At 50.9% G+C, this 13,973-nt stretch overlaps 1 protein-coding gene across 9 annotated transcripts in view; it reads right to left on the reverse strand.

Moving 5' to 3' along the window:
- The window catches only part of BOC (BOC cell adhesion associated, oncogene regulated), a 263,018-nt gene that overhangs the window by 9,574 nt on the left and 239,471 nt on the right, over positions 1–13,973 (reverse strand). For 7 of the 9 annotated variants that reach the window (XR_004526403.2, XM_033855822.2, XM_033855821.2 and 4 more), the window contains 9 exons: positions 13,455–13,601; positions 11,522–11,665; positions 10,911–11,204; positions 10,280–10,552; positions 8,902–9,209; positions 5,360–5,522; positions 4,842–4,952; positions 4,266–4,472; positions 2,835–3,016 (listed from right to left, as the gene is read on the reverse strand). Coding sequence is in view for 8 of the 9 variants with exons in the window: in XM_033855822.2 (XP_033711713.1) it covers positions 2,835–3,016; positions 4,266–4,472; positions 4,842–4,952; positions 5,360–5,522; positions 8,902–9,209; positions 10,280–10,552; positions 10,911–11,204; positions 11,522–11,665; positions 13,455–13,601 (1,829 nt within the window). In the remaining variant the exon portion in view is untranslated. The remainder of the gene's footprint in view (positions 1–2,834; positions 3,017–4,265; positions 4,473–4,841; positions 4,953–5,359; positions 5,523–8,901; positions 9,210–10,279; positions 10,553–10,910; positions 11,205–11,521; positions 11,666–13,454; positions 13,602–13,973) is intronic. The other 2 variants (XM_033855824.2, XM_033855825.2) reach the window with 2 other exon arrangements.

The following is a 13,973-nucleotide window of genomic DNA, read 5'->3' on the forward strand; positions in this document are numbered from 1 at the left end:
AGAAGTTACAACTGACACCATAGAAATACAAAGAATCATAAGAGAGTACTACAAGCAACTATATGCCAATAAAATGGACAACCTGGATGAAATGGACAAATTCTTAGAAAAGTGCAACCTTCCAAGACTGAACCAAGAAGAAACAGAAAATATGAACAGACCAATCACGAGTAATAAAATTGAAACTGTGATTAAAAACCTTCCAACAAGCAAAAGTTCAGGACCAGATGGCTTCACAGGTGAATTCCATAAGACATTTAAAGGAAGAGTTAACCCCTATCCTTCTCAAACTCTTCCAAAAAATTGCAGAGGATGGAACACTCCCAAACTCATTCTATGAGACTACCATCATCCATCCTGATACTAAAATCAGACAAAGATATCACAAAACAAGAAGACTACAGGCCAGTATCACTGATGAACACAGATGCAAAAATCCTCAACAAAATACTAGTGAACAGAATCTGACAGCACATTAAAAGGATCATACACCATGATCAAATGGGGTTTATCCCAGGGATGCAAGGATTCTCCAATATATGCAAATCAATCAGTGTGCTACACCACATAATTAAATTAAAGAATAAAAACCATATGATCATCTCAATAGATGCAGAAAAAGCTTCCAACAAAATTGAGTACTGATTTATGATAAAAAAAACTCTCCAGAAAGTGGGTATAGAGGGAACCTACCTCAACATAATAAAGGCCATATATGACAATCCCACAGTAAACATTATTCTCAATGGTGAAAAGTTGAAAGCATTTCCTCTAAGATCAGGAACAAGACAAGGGTGTCCACTCTCGCCACTATTATTCAACATAGTTTTGGAAGTCCTAGCCAAGGCAATCAGAGAAGAAAAAGAAATAAAAGAATCCAAATTGGAAAAGAAGAAGTAAAACGGTCACTGTTTGCAGATGACATGATGCTATACATAGAGGATCGTAAAAATGCCACCAGAAAACTGCTAGAGCTAATCAATGAATTTGGTAAAGTTGCAGGATACAAAATTAATACACAGAAATCTCTTGCATTCCTATACACTAACAATGCAAAGGCAGAAAGAGAAATTAAGGAAACAATCCCATTTTCCACTGCAACAAAAAGAATAAAATACCTAGGAATAAACCTACCTAAGGAGGCAAAAGACCTGTACTCAGAGAACTATAAAACACTGATGAAAGAAATCAAAGATGACATAAACAGATGGAGAGATATACCATGTTCTTGGATTGGAAGAATCAATATTGTGAAAATGACTATACTACCCAAAGCAATCTAGAGATTCAGCGCAATCCCTATCAAATCACCAGTGGCATTTTTTATAGAACTAGAACAAAAAATTTTACAATTTGTTAGGAAATACAAAATACCCCGAATAGCCAAAGCAATCTTAAGAACAGTGAAGCTGGAGGAATCAGGCTCCCTGACTTCAGACTATTACTACAAAGCTATGGTAATTCAAGTACTGGCACAAAAACAGAAATATAGATCAATGGAATGGGACAGAAAGCCCAGAGATAAACCCATGCACCTATGCTCACCTAACCTATGACAAAGGAGGTAAGAATATACAATGGAGAAAAGACAGCCTCTTCAATAAGCGGTGCTGAGAAAACTGGACAGCTACATGTAAGAGAATGAAATTAGAACATTCCCTAACACCATACACAAAAATAAACTCAAAATGGATTAAAAACCTAAATGTAAGACCAGACACTATAAAACTCTTAGAAGAAAATATAGGCAGAACACTCTATGACATAAATCACAGCAAGATCCTTTTTGACCCACCTCCTAGAGAAATGGAAATAAAAACAAAAATAAACAAATGGGACCTAATGAAACTTCAAAGCTTTTGAACAGCAAAAGAAACCATAAACAAGACCAAAAGACAACCCTCAAAATGGGAGAAAATATTTGCAAACGAAGCAACTGACAAAGGATTCATCTCCAAAATATACAAGCAGCTTATGCAGCTCAATATCAAAAAAACAAACAACCCATCCAAAAATGGGCAGAAGACCTAAATAGACATTTCTCCAAAGGAGACATACAGATGGCCAACAAACACATGAAAAGATGCTCAACATCACTAATTATTAGGGAAATGCAAATCAAAACTACAATGAGGTATCACCTTACACTGGTCAGAATGGCTGATTCTCAATAGAAATAGAGACATAGATGTAGAGAACAAATGTATGGATACCACGGGGGAAAGGGGTGGGAGGGAGGAATTGGGAGATTGGGATTGACACATATACATTATTGATACTATGTATAAAATAGACAACTGATGGGAACATATTGTATAGCACAGGGAACTCTACCTAATGCACTGTGGTAACCTAAATGGGAGGGAAGTCCAAAAGGGAGGGGATATCTTTGTGTGTATGGCTGATTCGTTTTGCTGTGCAGTGGAGGCTAACACAACATTGTAAAGCAACCATACTCCAATAAAAATTAATAAAAAATTCACTGGAGACCCTGACAAACATTTCTGATGATCTCCCCAAGGCTCTCTGGACAGTGCTGTAGCGATCACTCATTACTTTATTTAGCCTAGGAGTCCCTAACTTTTGGAGACAAGAAACAAATGGTCATTTCTTCAAAGACTTAAGTCCCGTCTGAAGTTTCCCGGGTATTGTGAGGTTGAGTCCCTCTGGCCCAATTCCCAGGTACGAAGGTGGAGGAACACTTAAAGGGGTAGCAGACTAGGATGAGCCAAGGGAGAAAGGTGATTCCTTCCTGCCCGGGCTGCAGCGTCCAGCTCCCACCTAACATGGAGCTCAGCACCGTCTTCCGCTGCTGGCTGCGCCAGGCCACTTACCATCCACTTGAGCATGATGGTGGTCTCGTTGACGGCATCGGTGAAGGTGATGTAAGGGCCTGCCACAGGCCTCTCGTACACACGGCCGCTGTAGCCTGACACAGCATAGGGCCGGGAGGGGGCGCTGGGCTCGCTCTCCCCCAGCATGTTCAGAGCCCGGACTCGGAACTTGTAGGAGGTGCCTGGGGAGAGACACTCACTGAACCTGGGGGCTGGGAGACACCATCTCCCTCCCCTTCAGCCCATCCAGGCTCAGGACCTGGAGGGACCTTTTGGGTAGCCCTTCCCCAAAAGCAAGCCCCAAAGGACTTAAGCACTCCTACCCTCATTAGAAAGGAGCCACACAGAGAAAAGGGAACCCTCTTGCACTGTTGGTGGGAATATAAATTGGTATAACTGCTATGGAGAACAGTATGGAGGTTCCTTAAAAAACTAAAAATAGAGCTATACCATATGATCCTGCAATCCCACTCCTGGGCATATATCCAGAGGAAACCATGGTCCGAAAGGATACATGCACCCCAATGTTCACTGCAGCACTGGTTACAATAGCCAAGATGTGGAAGCAATCTAAATGTCCATTGACAGAGGAATGGATAAAGAAGATGTGGTACTTATATACAATGGAATATTACTCAGCCATAAAAAAGAATGAAATAATGCCATTTGCCCCAACATGGATGGACCTAGAGATTGCCATACTGAGTGAAGTTAAGTCAGAGAAAGACAAATATCATATGGTATCCCTTATATGTGGAATCTAAAAAAAAAAGAAAAGATACAAATGAACTTACTTACAAAACAGAAACAGACTGACAAGGGGGGGAAGGGTGGGGCGGGGGAGGGATCGTTAGGGAGTTTGGGATTGACGTGTACACACTGCTGTATTTAAAATGGATAACCAACAAGGACCTACTGTACAGCACAGGGAACTCGGCTCAATGTTATGTGGCAGCCTGGATGGGAGGGGAGTCTGGGGGAGAATGGAAAGATGTATATGTATGGCTGAGTCACTTTGCTGTGCACCTGAAACTATCACTACGTTGTTAACTGGCTATACTCCAATATAAAAGAAAAAGTTTTAAAAAAAATATTATGTAACCTGAACGGGAAAAGAATCTGAAAAAGGATATAACTGTGCTGTACACCTGAAACTAACAAACCATTGTTAATCAACTCTACTCCAATATAAAATAAAAGTTAAAAAAAAAAAAAGGACATACCACACAGGAGGTGGCTTGGGACCAATTATGGAGAGAGGGAGGGAGAAGGAAGGCCTTGTGGGACTGAGGTAACACAACCAAGAGTGGCCACAGGAGCCTGGTGGTGGGTGGACGACAAGCAGAGAGAAGACCCCCCCAAAGCTTCCCTTCTCCTCCAGGGGGCCGGGGGCAGCCGGGGGACCAGGGAGGGCAGTGGCCAGGGCCCTACCTTTCTCTAGGCCTGTGATCTCCACCGAGAGCCGGGAGGGAGGGATGGCGCTGGTGGCCAGAATCCAGTCCCCCACTTTCTTCAGCTTCTTGTACTCCACTCGGAAGGACTGGATGGGGAAGCCGCCGTTCCCACGCGGAATCCAGGTCACATACACTGAGGTCTCAGAGGCCATGGAGATAGTGGGCCTGTCTGGAGCTTCTGGGGCTGCAGGAGACCATACCCAAGGGAGGAAGGAAGTGGGAGGAAAGGACATGATGAGAAGATAGTTGCAATGTGACTAGACCTGGCCTGTTCCTGATGGGGGCCAGCTTCACCCCACAGCCCTCACGCCCTGGTGGCCACATCAGATCTCCCTAGGGCTCTCTGGGTCACTCTCTCCTGGGAGGAGCCCTTGAAAAGCTCCAATCCATATCGCCTCGCTGTGGTTAACTGGGGAGAGGCCAGGAAAATGTCACAAGGACTCCGGGACTCAAGACTGCATTCAACCTGCAGCAGTGAGCCTTCTGAGGCGGTGGACCTGGTTCCAGTTCTGACTGCTCGTCACTCCCGCCCTCGGGGCTGCCGGGGGCTTACGGGACAGGCGGCCGTGGTCCGGCTGGCTGCTGCTCTGGGGGCTGGCTCCAGGGTCATCTCTCTGGATCTGCTGCTCTTTGCTGGCCACGATTTCAGGTTTGGGCCGCCGTCCTGGGTAGAAATGGGTTGAGATCAGCACGAGAGGGAGTGTGCATTAGGTCTCTCTTTCCACACAGTCCTTTCCGCCTGAAGCTCTGCCAGGGGGTCTGACAAGACCATGGAAATAATAGAGGACATTGGAAGTGTGGTCTGAGTTCCAGCTCTGCCCGACAGTCATGAGATTGCACGTGGCCCCCGAGTGTGAAAGGGGCAGAGGGATGCCAGAGGCCAGCTGGTGCCTGTCCTGATACGAGGTGGGACCTCAGCCTAGGCATGCAGACCAGAGGGAGGCAGGAGCTGAAAGGAAGATGAAGTTCAAGGTGAAAACCTGGGGCAAGGTGAGCAGGACGCCCACCTGGCCTGGTAGGACCGCTCAGGCCCATGGAAGCCCCAAGCTGGGGGCAACACTGGACCCTTACCAGTTCGGAAGGTGACCATGGCCGTCTGGCCTTCGCCTGCACAGTTGTAGGCTGCCATCTCTACTTCATACAAGCTCCCAGGGTCGAGTCTGGTGAGGGTCAGGCGGTGCTGGCTGGCTGGAATGCCAGAGATGGTCCAGTCGTCAGAGGAGTTTGTGACCTGCTGGAGAAGGTGGCTGGTATAAGGACTGGCATCTTGGCCTGGAGCTACAGGTGGGCTGTAGGTTGCAAGGAAAGCAGAACTGAGCCCAAGAGGACAGAAGAAAGGGAGGGAAAATGGGCCAGGTTGGGGGAGAGGTGGCCCTACAGAAGGCAGACCGTTCCTGCTGGCTCTGGGACATCCATCCTTGCTGGGACTCCCTGACCCCTCATCTAATGATCTCATCAAAACTCTGTGGGGAGGGTCAAAATGCCCAGCTGACATTGCTGAGAATTTCTCCAAAGACCTTCTCTCTTTCTAAAAACCTCCCTATCGCTTCCCGGCCTTTTGGCTAAGATCAAGTGTAAAAACCTCCCTATTTAACTTTCTTTCTCCTCGATCTATTTAAACCAAACAAACACAGTACCTTTAGTTTATATTCTAATGAGATGATGATGAGGATGATAAAAGCAGCAGCATCATAGAAATGGCCATGTTTTTTTAGCGCTTACTAAGTGCTGACTAAGCACGCTGTATGCACCAGAACACGCCTCCACGACAACAGCCCAAGAGATGGGTGTTAATATTGTTCCCACCTCACAAATGCGGAGACTGAGGTTTAGAGAGATGAGTAATTTGTCTAAGACCACATTGCCAGTGAGCACAGAAACCCTGACTTGACTCCAGAGATCAAACTCATCATCGTAACCTACCCTAGAAAGGAAGTCTGGGAGCCAGAAAATCCTGGGTTCAAATCTGGATTGTGTCTCTTACCACACACAGGTTACCAGCTGTGTAACCCTGAGCAAGTTCCCTAATCTTTCTGATCCCTAAGCTTTTCTTTTCTAAAATGAAGCAAATAAAACCTCTCAGGTTACTCTGAAGTTTAAATCCGATGATTCACGTGACGTGTCGAACGCTGAAGCTGGCACACAGTAGGTTCCCAACAAGGACATGCCGCGCCCCCTCTTCCTCCGCTCGGTGAGGATTTCATCCTCCTTTTTCTGCTCCTGCCCTCAGGCCTTGCTTAGAACTTAAAAGCCGTGGATGAACGGTAACCATTAGAGATTAATCTTTAATGGCTTCAAATTCCTGGCTCTTTAAAGAAAAAAAAAAAAAAAAAAAGGAGTTCCAGGCTTCCGGACAGGCGTTGCCGAGAGGTTGCTTCATCTCACCCACCCACCTTTCAGGACACAGACTTCACTGCTAACTGTGCACATCTCCGCGAGCCTGCTGGGGCCTGAAGCTGTGGTTTGCTGAAGGAATTAAACAGCTGGTAGGAAAAGCTCTTATCCCCAAGCAGAATATTTCAAAATAGAACAAAACCTACTATTCAAGGGACAGGGATGGTCTGGGTTCATTCATGTCAGGCTTCCAGGACTTGTTCCAAAGGGAGAACTTTTTACAAACTGAGAATCCCCAGTGGTGCTGGAAACCCAAACACAGTAGCCCAGGGTCTGCAGATGCACCAGGAAATGAAAGCTGGCTTCATGCATGTGAAAAAGTGAAAATGAGTTGAATTGACTCCCAGTCTCCAGCAAGAGGGGAGGGGCTGAAAAAACACAACCCAAATGCTGATTTTTGCTTTCAAAATCCTTTCTTGTGTGATGATCTCGAAGACACGTTAGTCCCTCAAGAATGAAACTGCTTTCAAGACATAATTGTGCCTTGGCAACGTCCACCTAACAGCTCCAAGTGCCCCACGGGCCAGAGGCGAACAGAAGCCAGACCCAGCGGGGCACCATCGTCTCACTTCCCCTGTGCCCCTTTTCTCCCTCTGCCTCCTAGCGCTGGCCTCACTTCCACTGGGCTCAGAAATGAAAATAAGAAATGGAACGGTAATTAGTCACTGTCACGCATACTGAGAGGGTGAATGCGGCCTCAGCCTGGCGTTTCCGGATCACCTCGTGTGGCCTTTGCCAGCCTGCCTCAGGGTGAGGCCGTTTCATGGCCACCTATTGGCCCGAAAAATATTATTCTTGCTCTCATGTTGGTTCCAGCCTCCTGGGGACCACGAGCATTTGGCCCGCCCTGATCTTTGTCTCCAACTCTGCAGATGGAGGTGTCCAGTTACACGGGGAAGTGAGGATTAGGACCAGCCCTGCCCATAACCTGGGTTGAACAACACGGCTTTTTGTTAAAAACTCATCCACCCCCTTTGCTGGCTGCCTATGAAGAGGCCAGCAGGCCGAGGGTTAATTAGAAACTGCCCCCTCTCGACCCCCACCTAGGAGGCAGCTTTGCCTTAGGTGCCTCTGTGGACCTGTCCTGGCCGGAGGTCTCCTCGGAGAGCGTGTTAAGAGGAAGACCAGAACGACGGGGCTGTCGGGGTCCGGAGCAGGGGCACAGCTTCTGCACAGGCGGCACCTTTCACTGAGTTTCGCTGGTTTTGTTTCTTTTTGGAGACGGAGGCAAGTTGATAAATGCTTTTCGTTCCGCATTCCTATATTTTCCGTATTTTCTACCAAGTGCACATGGTACTTTTGTTAGCAACAACTGAAGAGATGCATAATAAAACCTGGCATTTATGATACATTATTACTTATCAAATAAGATTTAAAAAATCCATTAAGAATAATTTTCTACTGTCTAATGCCCTTAGGAAAAGAACAGCATGCACCTGGGATAAACAGAAATGTTTTCAAGGATATTTTCTTAAGGGGAATTTCATGTCCTTCTCCCCTGAGGGGTCACAGCAGGTGAGAGTGCAGCCTTGAACGGGGGTTGCGGGGGGGTGGGGTGGGGTGGCAGCCCGGGGGCTGCGTCCTGTCTCGGAGGGCAGAGTGTCTAAGAAGGTGGGCCGGATCCCTCCCTGAGAGCTCCCAACACATCCACCTGGACAGACCTCCTCCTGCCAAGGAGAAATGGCTGAGGTCTGAACAACACGATGTGCTTTTAGCTCAAAGGCCTGCTTGTCAAAGCTGAGCCAGGAGGGATCCTGAGAACTGAGGCGGTATTTGGTAGCCCTCAGAGAAAACACTTGCTCACAGATATTTGTTTTCCTGTCTCTGAAGCTAGCTTGCCACACCCGGGTTCCTGCAGGTATGCACCAGCAGAGCTTAGATTCAAAACAAAACAAAACATCAACAACGAACGGCAGAGGGGAGGACTGGGGTGGTCATTAGGGAGCCTACGAACTCTCCTCGGGACTAGAGGCTGGTGTGCGAGGCTCAGACCTGGAAGCACACCCACGGCTTCTTCCCGGGCCTCTTAGGGCCCCAGACGCCCATCTCACAACCAGCTTCCTGGGAGGTGGTGGGAAAGCACGCCGGAGGGATCAGAAGGTCACGGTCAGCAGCAGATACGACTCATCCAGGCTTCAGGAGCTCAAGGGGAGATGGCGAGCGGGCGGAGGCCCCTGCCCAGCCTCAGCGAGAGGCAGGCGTAATGCCAGACACCATACCTTGCGGTGTTTCACCACATAGTAGAGGATCGGTGCCCAGCCGCTGCCCTCGTGCCGAGGCCGCCACACCAGCTCGTACGAGTCAGTCTTGGAGGTGCGGGGCGAGCTGAGGATGACAGGAGCCTCGGCGGGGGCCGCCTGCCCCTGCTCTCCCAGGCACGGCCAGGGCGCTGGCAGTGCCGACGCCGGCGGCCTCAGGGCCCCTGGGTGGCCCTTCGGCATCTGGGCAGGGCTTCCGGGTCCGGGCGGGGGCACAGGAGGTGTGGCAGTGGCCGGCTTAGCATCCCGCCATGGCCTCAGGGTGGTGCCTAGAGGACAGAGCCAGAAGGAGAAGGTAAGGAAGAGCCCTTAGTCCCCTGGCCACCTGCTGAGCTGTTGTCTCCATGGAGAAAACAGGGAGAAGTCAGAGGGAAGGGCTGCCAGAGCAGGAAGAACCCCTGGCTCAGGACGTGAAGTGACCATCAGCCCCCTGGACACACAGCCGGGCTCCGTGGGGGTAGAGGGCTGTGCCCCAGCCTGGCCAGGAGGGAAAGGCAGCCGGACGCCCCTGCCCGGGCTTCTCGCCGCCGGCTTGTTTTCCTGTGTCTGCACCAGGTGCGTCTGAGCGAACCATCTCAATTTGCTCCTGAGGTGCCGGAGCCTGCGTCCTTTTCCTCACATTCTGTGTGGGTGTGGGGACGTGTCCCCTTCACTGTGGGATCCACACCATGGGACAGTGTGGGCCTCTCCCTGCTCCACTGCGGGGACCTGGAGGTGCGAACTGTGAATGTAAATACGTCTGAGACTCTCAGAGGCAGGAGGGGTCGCTCCTCCTTCAGGAAGCGTCCACAGACTCCGCCAACACTAGTTTCTGCTGCCCGACCTCCTGCGCAGGAGGTTGGCTCCTGATACAGATGAGTCAGCATTACTCCTTGCTGTATTTTTCTCCAGTTGATTCTTTGGTAAGTTTAATTTCCTCCCTAGGAAAGGTAGGGTCTCTGCATCCCCCTCATTGCCTAGCCCAGTGCTGAGCAAATAGCAACTGCTCAATCCATGTAGATGTCAACTGAAAGGAATCAAACTGAGAAAGACAGAGGTGCTTTTCTTTGTGCTAGACCAGTGGCTGTCCAGCTGGGTTCCACGGAACTCTTGGAAGCCACAGGTTCTGCAAACCAATTTAAAAGGTTTGTTTTTTTTTTTAAATACGGTATTTAAATGGGTCATCTGCACTACTGAAAATCTGCACTTCTGACTTATTAGGAAGTCAATGTAAATTTAAACTTACAACTAAAAGCCACTTTTATTTATTTTATATACTGGGGTTTTAAGCTGGATTCCATTTGAGAAAAGGGTTCTATAAACGTTCAGCTGGAATCTCAGACCCTTGGGCTGCACTCACCCGGCCTGGCGGTCCTCAGCTGGACCACAGCGTGGGCGCTCCCGACTTCATTCTCGGCCATGCACTGGTAGACGCCTTCATCCTCGGGCCCTACACTGACCACCCGCAGGGCCCTACGGGACAGTCGGAGGCGCTGGCTGGAGGTGAGGGGCACGGCGTTCCTTAGCCACAGCACGGAGGGCGGGGGGTTCCCTCGCACCTCACAGGTGAGCTTGGCGCTCTGGCCCCAAGGGATGACCAGCTGGGACAGCTCCATGGTGACCTCGGGGGGTTCTGCCAGGAAACCAGAGCAGAGGTAAGAAAGGCTGAGCCCTTCTGTCCAGGCCCAGACAGGCTGGGGAGGGGACTGCTGTTGGGCAAGGCTCCCTCCTTCCCCATGACGTTGGTAGAGGAGAGAAAAGGTCCCATGTCTCCTCCATCAGAGTCTTGACAGGGAAGGGCTACCGGGCCCCTACAGCCTGGCCCCTGGGATCCAAGGCCTCCTACTCTCTCAGTTCTCCTCCATCACTCACTTGGCACGTGACCTCTCACAAGGCACGTGACCCTGTCTGAGCCTCAGCTTATGAGCTTCTAGAGAGGCTGTGCAGATGAGAGAAGGCCCAGGAAAAGAAGGACTACAGAAGACACTCACCGAACACCTGGACGTTGTAGAGGATGACCGCGGCCCCGGGATCCCCAACCCCGTTGTCAGCCATGCAGCGGTAGGTCCCGGAGTCCTCGTCACTGGTGGTGTCGATGAGGAGGTTGCTCAGCAGGAAGCGTGTCTTGTTGTAGCTGGCGACACTGGACCCATCCTTGGCCCAGGTGACCCTCGGGGGTGGGATCCCACCGGCCACACACTCCAGGATGAGACTCTGGCCTTTGGTGACGACGATGGTCTGGGCCTCTGGCGGGTAGATGATGCGGGCAGCCTCCGCAGTGGAGCCTGGAGGGGCAAGGAGAGGAAGGACAGCGTGTAGGACCAGGACTGGGCGCAGAGGATCCCCTCCGCCCTGCCTCAGGTGGCCCAGCCCCAGGCGGCAGCCTGGAGACTGTGGCTTTGGAATCAAACAGCTCTTCAGGGGCTTATGACCTATGTCAAGTGGGGCAAGATACTAATTCCTTTGGGCTCCCCAAGGTCCTCCTGCAGAGAGCTGTCAGGAGGAAGAAGTGAGACAGCAGTGCAGCAGTAGCATCAACACAACACATGCTGGATGCCCCTCTGGCCCCAGCCCCCCTCCGTCAATGAGACCCTCCCCTTACGGCGCACGCGCAGCCTGTCACTGGTGCCCGAGGTTTTCACTTCCTGGGTCACTGGGTTGTAGGCAGCGCACTTGTACATCCCCTCGTCCTCCTGGCTGGCGTTCACGATCTGCAGGTTCCCCGACGGCATGATCAGGTAGTTATCTGAAGAGAGGACAGGGATGAATGTGGGCCCAGACTACTGCACTCAGCAGCTCCCACAAAGGATCGGGGCAGGCAGGGCCCACGTCAGAAGTTGTATACCTGAACTCCAACAAGCCCAAACTGAAAATGCTATTCTCCCCATAAAACCTCACGCCTAGTGGGGCAGAAGTGTCGGGAGTGACACTAACCAACCAGCTAACAAACTGGCTGGCTGACACCCCACCACCATCCCAAGTTCATACATGGGTCTGTGGAAGAGCATTTTATAACTTTTAAGGGGGCTTGCGTGCCATGGCAAGGAGGCAGGATTTGGGATCTGCCAGACCTGGACTCCAGCTCTGGATCTGCCGCATACTAACTGTGTGATCCTGGGCAAGTCCATTAACCTCTCAGATCCTGTTTCCTCATTTGTAAAACAGCATGACGTGTGCTGCCTCAGAGCCATTTGTAAGGACTGAGAGGCCCGTGCTGCACACATGGGAGATGAGCTGATCATTCCTGCAAGCCACCAGGAAGGAGGGAATTGACTTTAGAATTTCCCATCAGTCTCTGTCACGGTCACAGCTCTGAGCCATCTCACTGTTGAATTTCTGCAGCCAGGGAGGGCTATTCTAAGCCCCAAGCCCCACCCTCTCCATGAATACCACTGAAGCCCTTCCCCCTGCATCGCTGGCCTGCTAGGCTCTGTCTGCTTCTGGACCAGGGGTGCCATGGGGTGGGGTCCCAGGGCTGAGTTCAGCTTCTTTCCACAGGAGACAGATTCACAGCGACTCACAGTACACTTGGTGACTGGGTTGGTGTTTAGCTTCCTGGCAGGCAAAGCACTGGTCATCAGCTTTGAGCTTCCTGGTGGCCTGCCCTTGGCAATCTGGATGTCCCTGCAGTCTAGGCTCATTGAGTCTGGTACCTGGCTGTCACTGGGCCGCCCCACGTGTGAGCTGCTTAAGGCAAATGCCAGATGGAAAGGAAAAAGCCCTTGACTCTTGTGGGATGGGCAGGCCTTCTCTAGGGGCTACTGCCAGGCTTCTGCTAGGGACAATAGACATTCATACTCTCCTCAGTCTCCGGTTATTTCTGAGTGGCAGGATTAGGCTTTTTACCCTTAAAAAAAAGGTTTTTGTATTTTCTATAGTAAACATATACTCCCCTTTCATAACCAGAAAGTTAACAAAGATATTTTAAAATCTCTAGGACATTTAAAAAGGGACACATTTTGAAGTGTCGGGTCCAGCCATAGGGTCTACTTGGCCTTGGGTGCAGGTCAGTTGTGGAAAGAAGCTGACTTGGCCTTGAGAGAGAGCTTCTCTCCCTGCTGGCACTCTGTGGACGAAAGCTTGGTCGCCGCTGGACCAGCTGTCAGGTCCACTTAGCAGGAAGCTGTGACTGTTGAGAGGTTGCGTTACCAGCTCTGCTGTGCGGGGGAAGAGCCCGTCTCCCAACAGGGAACCCCACAGCTCCAGGAATGTCTGGTATGTCAGGCAGCCCTCCTGTGTGTGCCTGGTGGCGGGGCGCTTGCACAGGGAGAGTCTCAGCCCTCATCCGATGGCAGCAGCTCAGCAGCATCTGCCAGGGCCTCAAAGGATGAAGAGATTCCTTGCGACAGGTTCACGGGACCTCCACAACGGAGGCCAATCCCTTCGGGATCCCGCAGGGCTAAATGTCAGGGCAGAAGACAGCTGACGAGCATGGGGAGGGGCTGCCGGCGTGGCGACGGGGGTTTGGGAAGCGCTGCAGAGACGGCCAGCTTCCCTCCTGGCCCCGGCCGCTGGGCTCCTACTTGTTCGCTCACCTCTGGAGGCCTCCAGCCACTCGTGTTTGACGCTGTATCGGACCTGGGCTTTTGGGTGGCTCTCAGGAAGGTGACAGGCGATGACCGCCGTGTTCCCCTCATCCACTTCAATCACGTGCTGCACGTCTAACTTGAAGTCCTGGAGATCTGTGGAGAGAAGGGAAGGGGCCGGTTGGGCCTCGATGGAGGAGAGAGGCAGACAGTGCGACATTTCAGGGTGGGCTTGTGCCTCCGTGTCTTTGGTCACAATCAACAGCAGCAAGAAGCTCACACACTGCTCTGGGGGCGCTCCGAGTCCTTCCTCCAACCTTTCGGTGTCTAGAGGAGTTTACAGGAGGGAACGTGTGGCCCGCGTCACTGCATGGGGAGCTCAGCTGGGTGTATATAAGCTGAGGGGGCGGGGTGTAGAGAATTCCACGAAGCGGTGCGGGTGACGCAGACCAGCCTCTTTTGTTACACTGACATGGGGGCAAGTTGGCTAGGCCCATCGGCCCCACCGAGCCTGGCTGGAAATGGGTC

The sequence above is a fragment of the Tursiops truncatus genome, chromosome 4 (assembly GCF_011762595.2).
Source record: "Tursiops truncatus isolate mTurTru1 chromosome 4, mTurTru1.mat.Y, whole genome shotgun sequence".
Lineage (NCBI taxonomy): Eukaryota > Metazoa > Chordata > Mammalia > Artiodactyla > Delphinidae > Tursiops > Tursiops truncatus.